Below are 20,688 nucleotides of genomic sequence, written 5' to 3' on the forward strand. Positions count from 1 at the left end.
TTAGCAAATTGCTCTTAACTGTATTTGAGAAAAAAATCAGCTGCATTATAGTGTAGCTGAGGTTATCACTTATATCTTGTTAGGTTTCTGCTAACACACAGATTGTGCCTATTTTGTGTTTTTAATGAAAATCACATTGCATTCTCTGAGCACATTTTATAATTTATTACTTTCCCCCCCTGAGGTCAAGTAAAACTAAATTTTTTAAATAAAAGCACAGCTCATTTATGTTACCAGTTCCATAAAAGAAGTCTCTGAAATAGTCCTTCATTTTGCCTTGAAGTCTAATAAACTTTGCCTCTGTGTTATTATAAAAAGATGTTCTGAAGTGTGTACTTGTACAGAGACTAAAAAATTAGGTAGACTTGGTTATCTTTCTAAGACCTGACATGTGGCCTGTGTTGTCTCTGTCAAGTGGAAATTCACTTAGTAATCTTGCTTTTTTTTCTGGTACAAGAATCTAGTTTAGTATCTTATTTTCTTCTTTCTTAGCACCATGTTTAACTTCAGCACTCCAAGTTGAAGGAGGAAGGAGAGGGGGAGTATAGCTTCACTATGTTTTATCCCAAAACTGAGTGTGTTCTAACCCCAACAGCCTCATTCTCATGGGGGTAGATTGTGATTCCATCTGCTCCCTGTGATAAGCTATTACAGACTAATTACTCCTACAGTCCAACACCAAATCTAGCAGCTCATTACTCCTGTCCTGAAATTGTCTTAGATACTGGACACTTTTCTCCCTATGTCTGTGCTGAAGGCTTCCATTTCAGCCTGGTGATGAATAATGGAGGGGTGTCCTTAGTTTTGCATAAGTTTAAAAAAAGATTAAATGTTTACTACATATATTGCTGTTGAAATATTTTTGGAAAGGAGAAAATAATGGAAAATTGTACAGAAAAATGTTTTGAATAAATGCCTTGTTCATCTTACAAGATAAATAGTCTGAGAAATAAGAGCTTATGATTACGAATGTAATCTTGATTTTGTCACCTTGTGTAAAAGATTTGATAGTTTTTAGTGACATAGTTATATATGTGAGTGGTAGTCTGAGGCATATTGGGTTTAGGGAATTAAAGGGTCAGAGAACTATCACTGCATAATAACAGGAAGTCAGTCTTCCTTAACTGCTTTGCTTTGTCAGGTAAGCTTTGCATCAGCACAGGAATGAGGGAAGTATTTGGAATGGCTTTTGGTGGGAGTAGCTTGGTAGTAAGACATATATGTATAACATAAACTTACGTTGATTATGGCCTTTATAAAAGAAACTGTTGCTCAGATATTCTTCAGGTTTTGAATTTTATATGCTTAACTGCTCATTAATTGCAAGGAATTCCTATATCGACTGGAGTTAGTCTTGGGTTCCTCATGCAAGACTGTCTTGTTTCCTCTCTGATTTACAAAAAGCTGGAGACGTTAAGTGTTGTGAAGCTCCATGTCTTAGGAAAGCAAACACTGTTGTGTTTGGATCCTGATCCTGTTGTTGCTGAGTCAGCCCTGTGGTTTTATGAAATTACTGATCATATTAGAAATAAGGTTATGGGTAATGTGTGCAAAGAAATAGAAAACTTTCATATTTGTGTTGTTCAGAAGTACTTTAAAGATTATGTGAATGTGAAAAGAATAAAATGTTATTTACAATCTGTTTATTTAAAAGCCAGATAAAACCAGTAGTGGTAAGAGATGCCAATGTTAAGTTGGTTAATTCCAAAAGCTACATATTTTTCAGTTTTGTTTTTTTTTTACTGCGAGAGCAAGTCTACAAGCACGAGGAACTCAGTCTAGTGAGATCTATGCAAAGCCATTATCAAGTCCTAATTGATAATGAAAACATGTTGTGGGTATTGCTTGGGGCTTTTGCTGTTGTAGAGTTTATTTGTTTGCAGTATTTTTTGTGGGTAGCTTGTTTGTTGGTCTTTTTATGTGGGTTTGGGGAAGTTTGTTTTAAGTTTTGTTGGGTTTTAAAGAAACTGGGGCTATATGGGAAGCCCTGGCAAAATCTTCCAGAATTTGAGAGGCTGTGGTGGTTGTGGGTTTGGGTGGGGTTTGGTTCTGTTTGTGTTGGGTTTTTTAAGATGTGAAGAGAATAAAGCTGTAATTAGTGTTTCAGTAACTCAGCTGTGCCAGGTAAATTGCATACTTGGTGGTAATCTTCACATTTCTTGTGAAGCACTTCAAAGATGCCTTTCACTGTGGTGTCAGAGGATTCCTCAGATAGCTATTGGTGTGTTGTATAAGTATAGTTTAAATTCTGTGAGGATATCTTTGGTCTTTTTAATAGCAAAGATGAGAATTCAAGTAATTATCAGAAAGGTGATGTGTCATCAGTCTCTGAGTGTCTCCTGTATCAGGTCAGCTTCCACCTGTACAGAGCATGGAGGGGGAGCGATACCATTCTGTGGGAGTTATTGACAAATGCAGTGTGCTTTGCTGAGCAGTGATACAGTTATGAAAATACTGAATGTTTTTGGTTTGTGTTTTTTTTACTGTCTAGTATCAAGATGGCAGAATTATTTATGGAATGCGAAGAAGAAGAGCTAGAGCCATGGCAAAAGAGAGTGAAAGAAGTGGAGGAGGATGACGACGACGACGATGAGCCAATCTTTGTCGGGGAAATCTCCAGCTCAAAGTCAGCTAGTACATGTAAGATAAAACTTTTCTGTAATTTAAAACAGATATTTCAAGATAGAGAAATTTAACCTTAGTTTGGAAATACAGAATTTTTAATGGTAAGACTTAAGAAATTGTACGTAGACTTAAGAAATTCTACATCTTAAAGCTGTGCATGTCTGTCCTACTGAAAATCGGAGTTCTTAAGAAGTTCTGTCAAAACCCCAGGGTGTGCACAGCTCTGTTGACTTCTAACCTTAAGTCTCTGGAGTCAAAAGAAAGACATTTGAAGGTTTTAGCATTAGCAACATAGTTTAAAAGCCAATATGTACAGTGCTGAAACCATGCATGCAATTGCTTTCAGTATAGTTGATATTTAGTTATGTACTTGGAAGTGTCTCCCTACTAAAAGAATGTGCATGAAGTTAAGTCCTTGTGCTACAGTCCCCCTTTTTTTCTCCACCCCACATTTCCTGTGTTGGTGGACATCATTCTGACAAAACCAAAGTATATCTGTTCAGTCTCTATACTAAAAGGACAGTCTAGAAAAGGGGTTAATACAAAAATAGTAGAAGACTGACCGTGAAGCAGGAGGTTTTTATTGGTAAATTTGTTGATCCTCTGTAAAATAGATTGTTGTCATTAAGTTCTGTAGTTTTCTCCTGATGCAGGCAGTGCAGAGAGTTAGGTTAGGTGGTTGTGATGACAGCAGATGTGTCAGGTTTCCATGTTTGTCCTGTGCTTGGGCTTCAGCAGGTAAGTAAAGCAGAACATTATTTTTGTTACTTAATTTTAGTAATGAAGCTTTTGGATTTCTCTGTGCATCCATCTTGTGGTCAATTCTTAAGAGATTTGACCTAAGGTTTCTATAGCAATTGAATACTCAAGACTTTACCTGGTGAGGTTTACTGCTCAGTTTCTGCCTCATCTCTGCTATGCTTGTACCTGAGATTTCCATAGCAGTTCTCTGAAGGTGTGTAGTTTGCAGAGAAGAATCTCAAGACAAAATGTTAAACTAGGCTCTGTCACATTCTGCTGCGTGGCCCTTGGAGCTATTATTACCTGTTCAGTCATTATAGTTCACAGTGCTTTCATCTGGCACCTATTTTACTTTGTTGCTCACTGGGATAGCAAGTTTAAGCTTCTCACGCTAGGTTAAAGTGGCAAATTATGTTTTAACTATTACAAGAAATACTGAAGCTGATATTAAAGCTCTCTCACCTGAAAATAGTTTATAAGGGTGAATATTTAAAAAATACTCTGGATGCTCTTAAAAATTTGAAGAATATTTTTAAATTACTCTAAGAAGTTTTCTGCAGTTCCAAACTTCTAGAAAGGCTGAAAAAAAAAAAACCTCTACTGTTTTCTGGAAGGCCCAGAGACCTGTGGATTGCTGTTGGTCATTGGCAGTAGGTCATGCCATGGAACAACTATTATGCACTAGGTATATATTGTAATGTCAGATATGCCAAGTGTCATTGCAGTAGTTGTAGTCTCAAGTTTTTTTTGTAGTCAAACAATAGAAATAGTTCAGGTGAGAACTATAATTTTGGTATGATTCTGAATTTGAAGAACATTGCTGAAAGCTAGAGACTTGAAGTATATTAAAGCATCTTATTCTAGTGCTGTCCATACTCAATCCTGACGCAAGTGAAATCACTTATGGTATAACTTTTTACTTTCTCTTTTCCTTCCCTCTCCTCAACTTTTCTCTTTGTAACCTTCTACTTCACTATCAAAAACAGCTATGGAAGAATGACCTCAGTTCTTCTCTGGTTTGTAAGTAGTACTGCCTGGCAGTAGTCGGGCTTCAGTTTGTTATTGGTGATAGGCAACACACCATGAACTCAACTTTGCTTATCACTGTTTGGTTTAACCTGAGAAGATTCCTTTCTGATCAGATGAAAAATGGGTGACAAATGGAAACTCACAAGTAGTTCTTAATTTTTCTGGAAGATGTAGTTTCTGCAATACATTGCATTTTCTTAAGCTTTTCCTGGCAATGCAGTTACCAGTTTTTGTACAGACTGGTGTGGAAAACTTGAAGGAAGTAGTTAAAACCCCAACTTTGACCTGCTGGCACAGTGTCATGTAGAATCATGGCCTCTTTTGATGTACTGGAGGATTAATTTGACTGAGATGAAAAGTAATTCACACTTTGTTCCCTTTACCATTTTCTGCAACTGCTTGTTTTCCTACAGTTACCTCTCATTCTTTCTTCCTTTCTCATAATGATGCAGACCTGTAATTTGTCACTGCTCTGGTATGTTATTCTGCATGTTAGCTTTCTTATGCTTCAGTGCTGCTTCACCGAAACAAGACAGATGACACTTTGATGGAAGAGGGCAAAGGGCACAGCAAGTCTTTGATGAATCAGTGGAGTGATGTACATGTACTTTATAATTTCAAATCACTGACTTCCTCACATGTTCTTTTTAAAAGCGATAAAATCTGCCTTGGTGTTTTAGGATGTCACCTGTGTGCTCTTAAGGCTGTCTGAAACTGACTGTGCTTTGTGGACATAACTTTTAGGATAGCTTTTCTTTTGTAGCTAGATGATGTTTTAGTTTTGTTTAATTCTGGAACTCAAATGTGAGGTATAGGTTTATTAACAATAACAAAATGGATGTGTTCAGTTAAATCCCAAATTAATTTAATCCTTGGTCATAGTTACTCTTGTGTTGAAGTGAAAAATAGCATTGCTATTACAGGCTGAAATTTGGTCATCTTAAAAAATGCAGACCTGTTTCAATCTGTTGGTTGCAGCTGCTTTTTTATTAGTATGCTTGAAATGCAGGTGGCAGGTTGAAAGCTGTGATCTTTTGAGCTCTACTGCTATTAGATTTATTTACCAGCTTGAGTAGTGTATGCTCATTGCTGGTGGAAACAGCCTTCAGGTTGTTAAACACAATGTGTAGATACTCTAAGATCTGTTGTTTGAGAACCTGATGTAATTTGACCCTGGTTTGAGAAGTTACTTCAAACCTTGTTGGTTGGATATTGGAGAATCAATCTAATTCCATATGCATATTTTCACAGGTCAGAACAAGAAACCTGACAGCAACACTAATGGAATTGAGAATCTGGGAATAGATTTTGATTTGATGATTATTCTTGTAACTTTCTGGAATAATAAGAAATGCAGACTGAGACATTAAAGCTAGGGAATATCAGAGGCAGTAGTTAGGGAGCAAATACCACATGTAAGAAATTCCATGTATTTTTGATGAGCCAGAATTCGGGATATAGACAGACTGTCATGTAGGACACGTAGGAAAACTAGTTCTCTTGTAATGCAATTCCAGCACAACTCCTTTGGTTGCTGGTCTGTTGGTTTTCCTTTCACATTGGAAAATGGAGGTCATGAAGTCTAAAACTAAGTTTGTAAGTGCTTTATTTTCCTGTTAATACAGAAGCAAATTGTGTCATTACTCAGAGAAATTGTGTCGTTATTTAGAGAAAATGCTTTCTCTAGTGTAGAGCAGTTCTAGTATTTGGGAAACTTATTATGTGTATGAGAAATAGAAGTAAATAAATGCACTGTAATCAGCAAAGTTAAATGTTTGTGAATTTTTTGTTGTTGTTGCTTGCACTCTTATTTGTGTGTTAATCCATTTCCGAGAAAATAAAATCTGGGATTCTTTAGTGCATTAGTTAACTGAAGGAGTGGAAGAATGTTATCTGTAATTTGAATAAACAATATTTTGTTCTGCCAGGTATTTGTTTTAGAAATAGTATTCTCATTTATAAGTCAAGTCCTAATTGGCTTAATTAGTGAATGTGAATGCTAGTTTTAATTTGAAAAGCAATGAAGGTATTAATTTATTTGCAATTAAGATAAATGTAACTTTTGACAGATATATTGAACAGAGTCAACCTCAGCTCATCACGAAGGGGGATACAGAATGGTGCACCCAGTAGAGGTACATTATTGTCCTAATATGGTAATTAAAAATAAAAAAATCCAGAACACTTATGAAACATTTGACAGCAAAATTATGTAAAGGTAACTTTGGAATCCTTTGCAACAGGTACAGTTACTACGTTCAAGCCCGAGAGTCACCATTACGCGACACCTGCCTCCAGCCCCAGTGCCATGCCTGTTCCTTCAGTCTTTCACACTGTGCCCAGACCTACGACTAGCTCTGTGGCAGTTGAGCCATTGTCTATCCCAGTGAATGTTTCAGGAACTTCACAAACACTGCAGAGACCAGTTGCTGGATGTTTATCGGCACAGGAGATGCATGGGTCGAGTTCTGGAATAACACAGCCTGTTAGCAGACCTGTAACCATTCCAGTGACGACACAGCCAGTATCAAGAAATATCACAGTTCCTGTAGTGGCTCAACCTGTATCCAGGCCAGAGACTACTGTGACAGTACAGCCTGTACTACTCGATCAGGTAAATCTTTATTCATTTTAACTGTAAAAGGTGTGGTTACTTTTGAATAAATTAATGAAGAACATACTGAATCAGTTGAGTGATTTGAAGACCTGGTCTAGATTGTAGACTAGCATTATGTAAAGTAAAGATTCTAGGACCATAACCTTGCACTGGTAAATTAAAATACCTGTTTGGAAATACTGATTTGCAAGACTGAAATGTGATAGCTTTAGTAACAGTAAAATGGCACTAAATGAAAATCCTAGACATTAGAGAAACTGGTATTGTTTAGGTCTTTTGTTGTCTGGAGAAATGATGGCACTTAATTCTCCGAACTTTGCAAATATCTCTGCTCAGAGATGGATCCTCTGTACTGCTAAATTTATTTCTTTTTTAAATAGCTTGCATTTGGTGTGTAAAGTAACTTTGTGGGTTTTCCACCTGGTTTTTCCAGTTGGGAGTTTTGCATCTTAAGAGAAAGCTGTATGGTGGCAGCTCCTTAAAAGGGGGTTCCCTTTTCATTCATGTGGCAGTTGTAGTGAAACACTAGTCTGTTAAGGAGGGTTTAAACAACCAAAAGTTCAGGATCAGTAGATGAAACAATTTGGCAACACATTTGTTTTGTTTGAAAAGCCCAAGGGAACTGTGAATGTAGATGATGTATCATAGATTTTCCTGGGCTGCTGCAGAATCTCCGAATGCTAACTCGAGAGAGTCAAGTTAGATGCTGATTTTTGCCTTTTTATCCATTGGGCATATATGAGAGATAAAGAATTAAGATGAAAATTCCATATTTGTATGATGTATACTATGATGTGATACCTTTATTGAAATAGTTTATGCTGAAACTACTGAGACAGTTTAATAATAAACAGACTGTTTAGTGTTAGCTATTAATGTCAGGTTAAAGTGGAGCCTGACAGTAGGCACCATCTCCACTGTCCATGCAAGTATACATACCTGCAGTTGTCCCAGCTGTCAGTCTTTTGGTGTGAATAAAAATCCTGCAGCCTAATGGATTCTGATGTGCTGAATGAACATAGTTAATTAGGCCATTAAAGCATGAGAATTGGGTGTTCTTGACTCGTGGCTAAATCATTGCTGGTGGGAGGCTGTATTTTAAGAAAACTGAAATAAAACCAGTGCATTGTAATGGTTGCCTGTCAACTGGCAAATTCATTAGGAAAAACTCTGCCATTTTGAGTCTTCAGCAGCTGATTGATAGTTTTCAGAGAGAAAGTGTGGACATGTCTGGTGAAGGGGGTTAGCTTAATCAGTCTGTCACTGAATCTAAGAAGGCCTAAAAGGAATAGAATCAAAAGTTCAAATATCAGTAGGATATCTAGTTTGCTTATGCAGTCGTCTGAAATCTGTAGAGCAGTTTTTATAGTGTTACTTTGTCAAAATCTGCAGGTTGTTGTTCTTCCATGGCCGAGTAGAGAGACACTTCTTCAAATAAATTGAAGACTGAAATATGGCATGGAAAAGGTTCTCTAATCATGGGTTGAAATTATTATATTATATAGTTTTTTTACAGTGTTGGTATTTTGATCATGGCTTTCATGAGCTCTTAATTATTTTAAGTTATCCAAAATGTAACATGCTATTCTTCAGATGGTAAGAAATTGAGTAGCTTTAAGAGCTTCGTTTTGGTTTTTTTTCCCCTTGCTTAAGATGTGCTGAAAGTGAATCTTCCATCACTTCAGCTTAGCTTTTCTAGATTCAGAACTGTGTTTCCAGTTTCAGTTTTATCTAAAAGAATTGGTGATCTTGGTTTTATATTGTTCTTGCCACTTGATTAATGTCACGTTTCTTGTGCAAAAAGAAGCTTATTTACCTTTTTTAGGGAGGTAGTTTAGCTTTGTGGGCAAAGTTCTGTGATTTTTAATCACTTCTGCCACATGATGTCATTTGCTGTTCTTAGGGTCATATGTGTACTGCCTGTATTTTGGTTCATGTTCTTGATTCAAATTGTTTTCATTCAAGAACTCCTTTAGGGTATTTTTTGATCCCTCACCCCCTCCCCATCTAGTGTTTATTTCACTTGGGGTCACTGTTTTCTACGGATGATTTTTTGCCTTAGACTTTGTGCAACATTTTCGTTCGCGTCTGTTCCGTCTCTTCCCAACTTGATTCTTCCTAAGTGGGAAGAGCTTCAAGTAAGTTTTCCTGGGAAATGTTTGACATTTGGATCTGCAGCTTCCAGGTGTTGAAACTTAACTTTGAAATGAAAATATCATATTGTGAAGATGACTGAGGTCTGACTAGGCACTGTGGCAGGACTCTTTTTTTTTGCTGAACACCCTTCAGAGTGCCTTTGCATTCTTAATATGGTGCAATGTTTTTTAATCTCGGGATGTCAGACTTTTTTTTCTGTGGGAACTGGTTGCTTCTGATCACCAACTGGGTTGAAACACGCTTTTCCTCAATTTCTTAGCAAGTAGGTTGATAATTTGCCTTATGTCCATGTTTTGTATTCCAGTTTTATCATTGAAATGGCTCTTTCCAGTTGCCAACTTGATTCGCTGACTTCCTGTAATTCTGTTTTCTGTGTTGTTACTGTTTCAGAAATTCTAAGTTGATTTTTACTTCAGTCATACAGTTTACAGCAATTCAGTCAGAGCTGGTGTTATGCGTGATAGCATAGGACTGTTACCTTCTTTAAGAAAAATTTGACTTTAGCAGTGAAGATTTTCTCTAATTCAGGGCTCAGAATGCTCTCCAGACTTTGAATTTTCAGAGTGTCGCTGTTTATTTTTTTTGCTCTTGAGATATGTTTGATATATACTGGGGAGATGTACATGTGCCATCAGCAGACCCAAACTATGGGTCTGTTAGCAGCATGTGAAAACAAGCAAACCACAGACCAGTAAGCGATGCAGAGTGTGTATGGAGCTGTTGTACTGGTTGCATTTCAGATGTAGATGGTGTGCACAGGCCTCCATGCTGAGAGCCTAACCTGGCTTTACTGCCTGAGCACGAGCTGTGCTTGAGGTGAGACCTGCAGGCTAAGCTGCTTTGCTTGTCATTTCACTGGCTAGTCTGAAACCACTGTGGCTACAGAAACGTCTGTTCTCATGCAACTGTTACTCATAGCAAATACAGCTCAGAAATTTAGTACCCATTTCCACAATTACTCTTGAATGTCTGTTTCAATTGGTTAGATTGGATTAGGTCACTCACAGGAGGAAGAATGGCTCTTTATTGTTTTTAGGGCTCTGCATGGACAAGGAGGCAGGATGGGGAGCAGAGTCTTCCTCTTTGTTCAAATCTTTTCTGGTATTTAGGAGTCCTAAACCAGATTATGATACCTGTATGTGTATTTGTGCATGTCTTCAGATTTCTTTCCATTAAGTCTGGTTAGCATGGTGGTAATTAAAAATGTGATAACTTCCACAAGGATGTTTCCAAATGAGTCGCACAGCTGTGAATGGGAAGCAGTTTGTGAAATTGATCTTTACAGCCAAAGGTATTTTGGCCTTTGTCTCATGGATACACTGATGACAGAGCCTGTGTATGTGTATTGAGTGGGTTTTTTTCATTTATTTTTTTGGGACATTAGACCTACTTCTGTCAAATCTTCTGTTTCACAGTACAGCTTGAAGTGTAATCTATTGAATTATTTCAGAGTAGAAAGATCAAGTGCCAATATTTCGCCATTCATACCTTAATGTTAAAATTAAACCTAACTTTTTCTTAACTGCTATGCCTGAAAATATCTCATGTGCTAGCATGAGTGGCCTGTTAAGATTCAAGTGATATTGATGAATCTTGGAAAACATGTTTCTCCTACCTCACCCTCCAACCTTGAATATGTGTAAAGAGAACCAAATTTCATGTGTCTTTTCCCTCTAAATGTCACCTATAGAGTGATCAGTGAAGGTGTTTAGTTCTAGCAGTTTTCAGTGTTGGAGCCAAGAAATGGGAACTATTTTGTTTTAAGTTATATGTAGTATTAAAGGGCAAACCTTCTAAACTCAAGAATAAGAGAATACCTGTACTTGGGGTTGCTCAAAACTTAATATAATAAGGTGCTGGGAAATATGAACCAACTTTTAGATTAGCTGTGCTTTGAAAAAGGGTTTGATTATATAATTTTCAGAAATCTTTACAAAATTGCATAGAAGGCAAAAAACCCCACCCTAGTGATCTCAGGAATAAATGCCCTTCCCTGTCAACATACTGTTAGTGCCCTCTTGCTTTCCTTAAAGCTTTGCCACTTAGTAGAATTTGATTTTAACATCATCTTGCTTTGAGAAGCTTCTGCTTGCTGCAAGTTTGTGCTACTTTTGAGTTCTGGTTTTGATCTTTTAAAATGCAGCTAGCTCTTGTGCAAGAGTATCAGGCAAGTACTTGAGTTAAAGTTAAAGGAAGAAAGTTTTTTTGATAAACACGTTTAATTTGAATCATCATCAGATTTTCGAACAAAAGCAGTTACGATTAGCAATTCAACAGATTAGTACTATTTCATAAAATGGGCTTTCCCAGGTCTTACTGTTGTTTTTACTATTCTGGTACGCAGCTATGAGTAAATTAACAAGCACTGATGAGAATTGCAACCTTACTAAAATGTCAAAAGGTACTATTTTGGGGAGATTGTAATGGACTTGATTTTCAGCTGAGTACTTATGAGTACTTTTAAGCAATCATGTTTTACAAATAAACCCTTTGAAATCTGCAAGTGAAAAAATATTAAACCTCAAATTTCTTTTCCCTCTTGAAAATATTTTATTAGGATTATATTATGGATTCTCCACCAGATGCACCAGATAATACATCTGGTATACTGTTTGGTGTGAGACAGAACTCGGGAGTTCCACAGTACCAGACTGAGCCAACAGTGAATGTAACAGGTGGGTATGACTGTAGTAGTTGATAAGAGAAAGAAACTAATGTCGTTTAACTGTAGTGCAGATCTTCGGGTTATCACTTTAAATAGGATTTCTAGAACATAGTATAGCTGCTTTTTTCTTCCCCCTGTGCATTACACTGTATAATGTTTAATGAAATAAATTTTGGAGCCTTGTGTTGTCAGGCTTTGTTTTTCAGTGCATTAGGCTGACTGTAGTAGCAACTGATGTCATCTTATAATGCTCATTTAGATGGGAAAAATCACTGCCAGATCTACTGTAATGTTATTGACAGGTAGAGGTTTGATTTCAATGTATTTATCACTCTTTGGTTAGTGTGAATAGGAATGACTGTTAGTGAGAGAGAGGCTGTGATCAGTACCTGAAGAACTGAGTCTGCTGGGTTGATTCCCTGTGGTTGATGATCTTGGTTTCTTGACTGCTATATGCAGGGGTTGGAGTAGGTGGTATCAAAAGGATCCTTCCTAAAAAGGAGGGATAGAGAAAGAGTATGTAGTTGGACAACTAAAATTTACTTAGCCTATGTGTCTTTCTGTAAAATGGCAATAGGATTTAGAAGTTAAAATAAAAGTTTAATAATTGTGGATTGAAACATGAATATTTTTATGACACAGAAGGCAAATTCAAGATACATTTCACTTTGCAAGAAGGAAGTGGATTCTGTGGTTTGGCTTGCGTGGTGAGGTCATGTCATGTGCTTACATTCATGTTCATACGTGCCAAAGCCTATTTGCCTGTGTTGGTGCTGTGCTGCCCTAGTTCATGTGCAGCACTGGGCACAAGACATTCTGGTATACAGTATTCAAAAGCAGAATCCTTTTGGGAGCTGGCCTGTGATACTCTGCAGGACAATTTAACTTATGGACATGGATCAGTAAAGACATTTTTTCAGCTTAAAATAGCATTAATATTTGTGAGGCAGGGAAATTACAGGTTGCTAATAGACACTAACCAAAAATTCTGTTAGGCTGCTAAATAGGTGGTGGTGGTAGGGTAAACAGCCTTGATAACTCCTGTCTGCAGGTTGGATTGCACTGTGTGTATGTGAAACTGTAGCTTGCTGTCTGAGAGTATTTTGAGAATGTTCTCCCACCAGTTTTACCCACTTGGAGGAACCAGAAAGTGCCATAACCAATAAAAACTGTTTGGAGTTGGCTGGAGTGTATACATGACTTCATAGCAGCAGATTAATGGGAGCTGTTGGTGCAGGACAATGGACTGGCAGCCTGAAACAGGTTTTCTACAGTAAAATAAAAAACTTAACTGAAGGTTCTTGTGAAATCAGTCAGACCTTCTGTCTGTTCCGTGACCCTCATTGCACAGCTACACATAATTAAACACACAGCAGCAGTTCCTGCTGTAGCTTGATCAATGGGTGCTTGAATAGCATCAGTGGTCCAGAAGAATGCCAAAGTCATAGCAGCTCTATGGAAGCTTTTGCTGAGCAAGACACACGTCAGTGTAAGCAGCTCATATACCTAACAGTGCAAGTGTAAGTAAATTAAAAAACCCTCGGAAGTAGTAATACCTAATGAATAACCTGTTCATTGTGTGATGAATGAACCTTAGGCAAACAATGCATAGAGTGAGACATTTGAGCTTCACATGGTCGTTTATGTCAGAAAGAAGGAAGGGTGTGCTGCAAAGGAGGATGTTTAAGTATGTATATAACAAATAAATTATGTTTTCCTTTGTATGAGGCACAGTGTAGCAAATTGTCAAGATGCTCATCAGCATTCCCTGCTGGGAGTCTGTGCCTGTGCATGGAATGGGGTGACTCTCCAGACTGTTTGCTAGGTTTAGATAGTTCCCAGTGAGTAAACACAGCTATGGATGGGAAAAGGCAGTTCTGTTTCTTCTCAGAAGTTTGAATAATTTCTGTGACACAAAGTATCTCTGCTTGTGGAGAAGACTTTAAAGGCACTGATTCAGTTTCTTACTATATTGATGCACCCAAAGCAATCACTGGGAGAGCTCTGCCATTGGGAGACAAGAATGTCCTTAACTCAGGTCATTGTGTCTGGAACTGAAGTCCAGTCCTTGTCGTAGTTTACAATAGCAGTAAGACTATTTGCAGTCTGTGGTTGTGAGAGGTTTACAAGACCTGGGCTGGCAATTCAGGCTTCTTGGTATGTAGCTGTAGTCTTTCAGGTCTACTTGAGGACTGGTCTTTGTATTGAGATTTTATTGTCAAGGATAATCTTACAGTGACAGAGACATGGGTTTCTGACAAGATGGAGTCGAGTATTGATGGGCCTGTTAATCAGCCACTGAACCTCGAATTGCTAAGTCATTTATTTAGTGATTGTCTTTTCTTCGGAAGAAGTACTGCAGACAATAAGGGCATCAACTGTTCTTTCAGAGGAGAGCAAATCTTGTGTGCTATGCTTGGTCATGAGAATTTACAACACTGTTTTCATTTTGCATACAAACTGAAGTTTACAGAGTTAAATATCAAACTAAACTAGCATTAACATAGAACCACAAAAAAAGGAGAGATATTTTTCATCAGAAGGGCAGGGCTTGTTCCAAATAGTGGGCATTGCAGAAACCAACTGCTTAGCTTAGCTTTATTACTGTGAACTCACCTTGTCTCAGATGAGAATGGGTCAAGATGTGAAAAGTAGGCCAAATAAATTCAGGTGGTTATGGTGTGATTTACCGGGTTTCAGGGATGAGTCTCTATCTCATTGCATTTGCCCTTTCCTGCTTCACTGGCCTTGGAGTATTCAGTCTGAGTTGAATATTGTTTTCATAGTTTCTGTATGTGCAATCTCCACCCTTGGAAATATTTGGAAGTTGATTGGACATAGCTCTGAGCATTCTGATAAAGTTGGATTTGCTTTCAGTGGGAGGTTGTACAAAATCACCTCGAAAGGCCCAACCTAATTTGTTTTGTGATTCAGTACTTTGATTACCAAGTGTGTTTTGCAGTTTTCCACTTTGTTTTGCAGCAGTGTTTCTGATGCAGTTTAAAATGATACTGAGAGGGGAGAAGGAAGATTTCAAAGAGAGGATGTTCTTTGGAAGGTCTTTACCTCCCTGCCAGAAGAGAGGTAGTTTAGCTGTTTCAGAGTATTAATAATTAGGTGCATTCTCCTCTTGACCTGGAAGGTCCTTTCAGTGATTATAATAGGCAAGGATTTATTCTCGGAGATATTTCCAAGCAAATTTCCAATGGAGTTTCCTACAGTGTGATTCTGGTTGGGTTTTTTGTGTGTCTTGTTTGGAGCTGGTTTGCTGTCAGACTCTTTCTCAGCAACCAGAAGCAAGTGGCTCTAACATGAATATTGCAGCAAAAAAATTTCCTCCACCCCATTTGGGGTGAAATAGATATTGTACTGCAGCCCATAATATACAGAAGATAACTGAAGGATCTTGCTAAATGCAGTAACAAAGAAGTAGATCATATTCACTGAGAACCTTATTTTGCTGAGTTTGGCTCTAAATTGTCCCATGCTAGTGTAGCAATTTCTAATCTGTCACAGAATCCAACACTGAAGCACTATAAAATTCGAGCTCTTGCTGCAGAACCTGTTTTCTCCAACTCAGTTTGCACTTTAGCTGTGACCTGTCAAAATGTGTTACAAACTGTACTAGTGCAGCACTGTGTTGTGGTACATCTTTTGCATGGCCATCCCCTCACTGAAGGACTTGATGCTTAATAATGGTTCTTAGCAATACTGTTCTTAAGGGCAAGTATTATTCACCTCATGGACTATGCAAGACTGTGTAAAAATGGATAACAGTGTTGCATGGTCATCTCTTAACTCATACACTTACTCATTCCCTTGTCACAAGGTTGATGTATTTGTGTGTTTATTTTTATTACTTTTTTTTTCATAGCCCTGGTGGGGAACAGTTGACTATATTGTTGTGATATTACTTAAAACTTCTCCTGTGTTTAACCTCCTCTTCTAAGGCAGTAACTCAGATGGACTCTTCAGATCTGTGAATGACTTGAGAATGCAAGAGAACTTCAGAAAAGTAGTTCTCACTCTGATGTTCTTTGACAGTTTGGAGAAAACTTGAAGCTTGGGTTTATTCACTAAAGTTTAAGCTAATGCAAAGCTTTAATACCTCTCTTTTGCCCAAAAGGTGTTAGTCATCTTGATAAGAGAAACACTATTTCCTTTCATTACTGGGAGTTTTTATTTAGAGGATTTACTCTCCAGGTTCTCCAAAGACACCTTTGCTTAACAGGAATGATGCATTTGAGTAGGCCTAGGTTCCAACAACTCTCCAGAGAGAAATAGTCTCATCACTGAGAACCAAATGGTGAAATTCCTTTCCAAAAACCAGTTATCTGAACCCTATTGTGATGATGATCGGGTCATGGTATAAAACAAGCTTTAAAACATGTTCATTTGAAAGCTAAAGTTCTTAAAACCGTCGAGACTCTGTGCTGCACAGGGTGTGGTGGGGTGGTGGTGCACAGAACGAATGCTTTGTCTCTTTCATGCTGCCTTCATCTCCTCCCTTTTTTTTCCTTGTTTGTTGCTAAGATTTTGTACAAGTTGTTAGTCTGTATTCAAACAGAACAAACTCAAAGTTAGTTTGGGGAAAAGGAGGGGTAGTTGAAAGAGGGCTGTAAAACTTTGCTTATGGTTGCTACAGCTACATAAATAGTAATAGTTTTGATTTGAAATACCATATTTTGCTAGAAGAATAGTAATAAATTGATTATTCTGCTTATGAATTCTGAATCTTGACATGTTTTGAATTTACAGGGACAAATGCTGCATCAAGCACCATTAAAAATGGAGGACCTTTTCCACGAGCTTGTCCAAAGTGTAATATTCACTTCAATCTTATGGATCCTCTAAAAAATCATATGAAGGTAAAATATTTTGGGGCTGGTAAACATTAGAACAACTTTTGTAGGTTGCTGTTTGGTTATGAAAGAGAGCTGTGTTTTGGTATGAAGATAGTTTGCTTGCTGTGATCAGCCAGAGCCAAATGCTCCATGTCTTGCAGTCATGGAGAGGAAGACTGGAGTCTGCCTATATGGTAGCTTCTGTTCTTTTCGGCTTTGAAACACAACAGAGAACAGTGGAAAGAGACCAAGGGTTTTATCTTTTTCTAATCATTATTTGTGCAGAATAGCTTTGCACTGAGTCAATCAACTGAATCAAAGAACCATTGAAGTTGTGAATATTATTTAGGTAAGTTTTCAGTTGAACTGTATGGGATTACTATACTGCATTAGACTTCCACAGTAGCAAAGGAACTCCTTATTAGTACACTTACAGAAAGTAGTCTTGCACAATAAAAACCATTATTCAGACGAGAAAAATCTTTGAAACATTTTGTTCACTATTGGAAACTTCATAGCATCTTCTGTACAAAGTACTTCATACTTTCTAAGTGTTAAGTTTCATGGTATGACTGTTGGGTTAAATATTTATTATGTGTACTTTGGCATAAAGAAGCTTGAACAGTGTGTATTGTGCAACTTAGGATTTCTGAATGTTCTGGTAATGCTGGAAAGAACTTTTCAGGTTCTCTCCTGTTCACTATTGGAAACTTCATAGCATCTTCTGTACAAAGTACTTCATACTTTCTAAGTGTTAAGTTTCATGGTATGACTGTTGGGTTAAATATTTATTATGTGTACTTTGGCATAAAGAAGCTTGAACAGTGTGTATTGTGCAACTTAGGATTTCTGAATGTTCTGGTAATGCTGGAAAGAACTTTTCAGGTTCTCTCCTAAGAAATAGAAGATCAGACTTTCCATTAAGTTCTCAATAAGCTTAAGCTTGTCAGCAAAACAGTTGCATGAGAACTGCTCTTCTCTTTCTCATTATTAAATTTAAATGAAGTAGAAATTTGTTTCATGTGTAAGGCAACACTAATCTGATTTCTTGATGAAATTTATCTTGTGTGAACCTATGAGAATGATCCTTTCTCAGTTTCTATAGTATATAGTGTTCTGTCTTTTAAACACTACCTAAAGATCAGTGCCTGTTCACAATCCATATGTGAATATGGCTAAGATCTGTGTGTCAGAGAGTTGAGCTCTGCATCTAACTCTAGTCAGTGAATGCCTTCAGGTTTTAAAATGCTCTTGTCATTGATGCAGTTTGGTAAGAGAGACTGACACCTTTGTCTCTCTGTCTCTCCTCCCTGTTTGCTTCCAGTATTGTTGTCCAGATATGATAAATACCTTTTTCCCAGGAGTGACCCAAATGGACTGTTTGAGCACAAGTAAGGCTATCGAATCTGAAAAGGGAAAATTGATTATGTTAGTGAATGACTTTTACTATGGGAAGCATGAAGGTGACACCCAGCAGGTACAGCAGGAGCAGAAGACTCATACGACGTTCAAGTGCTTCAGTTGTCTCAAAGTTCTTAAAAATAACATAAGGTATTTGAACTCACTTCCTTAATTGTTTGTTAATTGCTTAGAACCCATAAAAATCTCATGTATTAAAAATTTGTCTCTCTGGAATAGAGTTTTTTCCTTATTGAAAACCAATAATATTGGATGACTGAAGAGAAATTGAATTAATTTTAACTGTGCAAGTACAGCCATTACTTGAATCTTTTTACAAGATTATAGTACAAATTTTAGTAGTATCTAACATAAACATAGAGTTTTAATGAGAGCAGTTGTAGGACTTTGGGGTTAGAAAGGGCAGCACAAAGTATTTTACAATTTGCCATCTGGATTGATAGTGATATTGGTGGATGTGAGTGTTAATTCCCTTTAGGGATGCACAATGAGTAATAGTTGGTGGTTTACTTATGTAACAGCTGTTATATTGATGGAATAATTTTACTTCCAAATGCTGCAAAAAAAACTTGGGTAAGCTGTTTTAGTAGGTAGACAAGTTTGTGTCATTGTTCCTTTGGAAGCTAAGGTCATTGAACTTTTTTACATGCATTCTTCAAGGGAAGCTGAAGTAGCAGAATGTAAAGCTGAAAAATGGACTATTGCTTCAAAGGGCACAGTCTGCAAGTGAAAGTGAACAGGTTTATGCTAACATTAGACCCATATTACTGAAGAAAACAAGTTTTGTGTAATTAAAAACTGTGAAAATGGTGATTAATCGTTAAGTAGGCACTATTTGCTACTCAGCATTATATTGTAAGCTGTTGGTGCTATGGTGCCTATGTGTTCCACAGCAAGTCAGGATAAATGTATGAGCTTTTTTTTTAATTTTTCTAGAACTGACTTTAGCTATATTAATTTTTGCTGTAGCTTTGTAGCTGTATTCCATAGTTCTGTAACTTCAGAATTTTTATTTCAAGGTGTATTTTGCACTTTTAACTATTTATGGTAAGCCAAATAACCACTTAGTACCTTTCTACTTTTAGTGTAGGTTTTTTGGGCATTAATTCAGAAAAGCACAAAGTCATTCATTCTGGTAATCTCCTGCCTCCTTTAAAAGATCTGTGGTTGAACACACCATTGCAATAATTTTCTGTTGAGGTAGTATGCAGTAATAGTGTCAGCTCCTTTTGTCTGTTTGGGTACCTGGATAGTTTCAGTTAGCACTTTTTTTTTTTTTTTCCTTTTAAGCAACTGTATAATACTAGAAGCTTGAGCTCAAGAGACTCTTCTCCTTGCTCATTTGTTTTCTCCAGTTCTAGGGTCTGTACTGAAATGAAGCACATGCAAAATGGGAGAGTTCAGAAGTTTAGCAGTAGTGAGTTGTACAGCTAACCTGTCCTTGTGCTGCAGATCACCAGGAACAGTGATCTGCTGACATTGTCATGGGTGCCTAGACTTCCCAGCCAGAATAGGTTCCTACTGCAGGCAGGTGGACAGATGAATGAGGAAAAGGTGGTAACTTGAGGTAGTAACATACTCTTTTGCCACCAGCTGCACGGTGCCATTCTTTGGTAGCTTTCCTTCATAATTCAAATTCAGCCCTAAATGCCTTAGACAAAGAAGGCTCCTGGAACCCTGCCAGTTTTGAGTGGATGTGGTTTCACATAAAGCTATCATGTCCATATTGCAGATATGTTCTTGCTACTGAATAGTTTTCAGCAGAGCTAAAGTTATACTTGTTTCAGAATGTGACTTTGAGGCTGGTGGTGGTGAAGTGTGACCAGCTGACATATTGTGTTAATTTTGTCTTTGCTTATTTCCCTTTATTTTGAGGCAAGAATTTTAGATTTCTTAGTCTTAGAATGTTTCAGGTATGTCATGTGTTCCTTATGGTCAACATGCCTAGTTAGCTTCCTTAAGTTTGTTGCTTTCTTTTAATGAACACTTAGTCTTTATTTTTGAACTTGAGAAGTCATTACAGAGTAAAGTTTCTAAAGAATCCTGTGCATCTCGCATGTGATACGTTGTGCATAGCAAATGTTAAAATGTATGTTTTTGCACCTGTTTGCTATAATTTAAAGGTTTATGAACCACATGAAACATCACTTGGAGCTTGAGAAGCAGAGCAATGAAAGCTGGGAGAGCCACACCACCTGCCAGCACTGTTACCGTCAGTTTCCCACCCCGTTCCAGCTGCAGTGCCACATTGAGAGCACGCACACGCCTTACGAGTCTTCTAGTGAGTTGGGTTGGATCATATGGGATTTTTTCTAAGGCAAAATTTTTAGAGATTTTATGACTTTTACTTCACTGGTTTGTAAGTTCAGAATAAATCTGTTATACTTAAAGAACAATAATCTTGAGATTTAATATAGGACTTGAGCACTCAGTTTTTTAGACCAATGTGTGTGCAAAAAAATTTATTGTAAAAAGCTTTTTGGTTTGTTACCTTTTTTGTTATTTATTTATTTGAAAGCTGGACTGCAAGAATGTGTGTTGTGTAAGACACTTGCCCTTGTGGCTTCCTGGAATTGTACAGGGGATTTCTT

General features: G+C 37.4%; 1 protein-coding gene across 1 annotated transcript in view; it reads left to right on the plus strand.

Annotated features, from left to right (window-relative positions):
* The first annotated feature begins 2,498 nt into the window (after positions 1 to 2,498).
* LOC103806752 (zinc finger protein 280D-like) overlaps positions 2,499 to 20,688 on the plus strand; it is a 34,618-nt gene continuing 16,428 nt past the window's right edge. Inside the window, exons 1-7 of the mRNA XM_009079459.1 lie at positions 2,499 to 2,640; positions 6,465 to 6,530; positions 6,639 to 7,009; positions 11,727 to 11,844; positions 16,593 to 16,702; positions 18,003 to 18,229; positions 20,221 to 20,378. Coding sequence (XP_009077707.1) covers positions 2,499 to 2,640; positions 6,465 to 6,530; positions 6,639 to 7,009; positions 11,727 to 11,844; positions 16,593 to 16,702; positions 18,003 to 18,229; positions 20,221 to 20,378 — 1,192 coding nt within the window. The remainder of the gene's footprint in view (positions 2,641 to 6,464; positions 6,531 to 6,638; positions 7,010 to 11,726; positions 11,845 to 16,592; positions 16,703 to 18,002; positions 18,230 to 20,220; positions 20,379 to 20,688) is intronic.

The sequence above is a fragment of the Acanthisitta chloris genome, unplaced genomic scaffold, assembly GCF_000695815.1.
Source record: "Acanthisitta chloris isolate BGI_N310 unplaced genomic scaffold, ASM69581v1 scaffold31197, whole genome shotgun sequence".
Classification (NCBI taxonomy): domain Eukaryota; kingdom Metazoa; phylum Chordata; class Aves; order Passeriformes; family Acanthisittidae; genus Acanthisitta; species Acanthisitta chloris.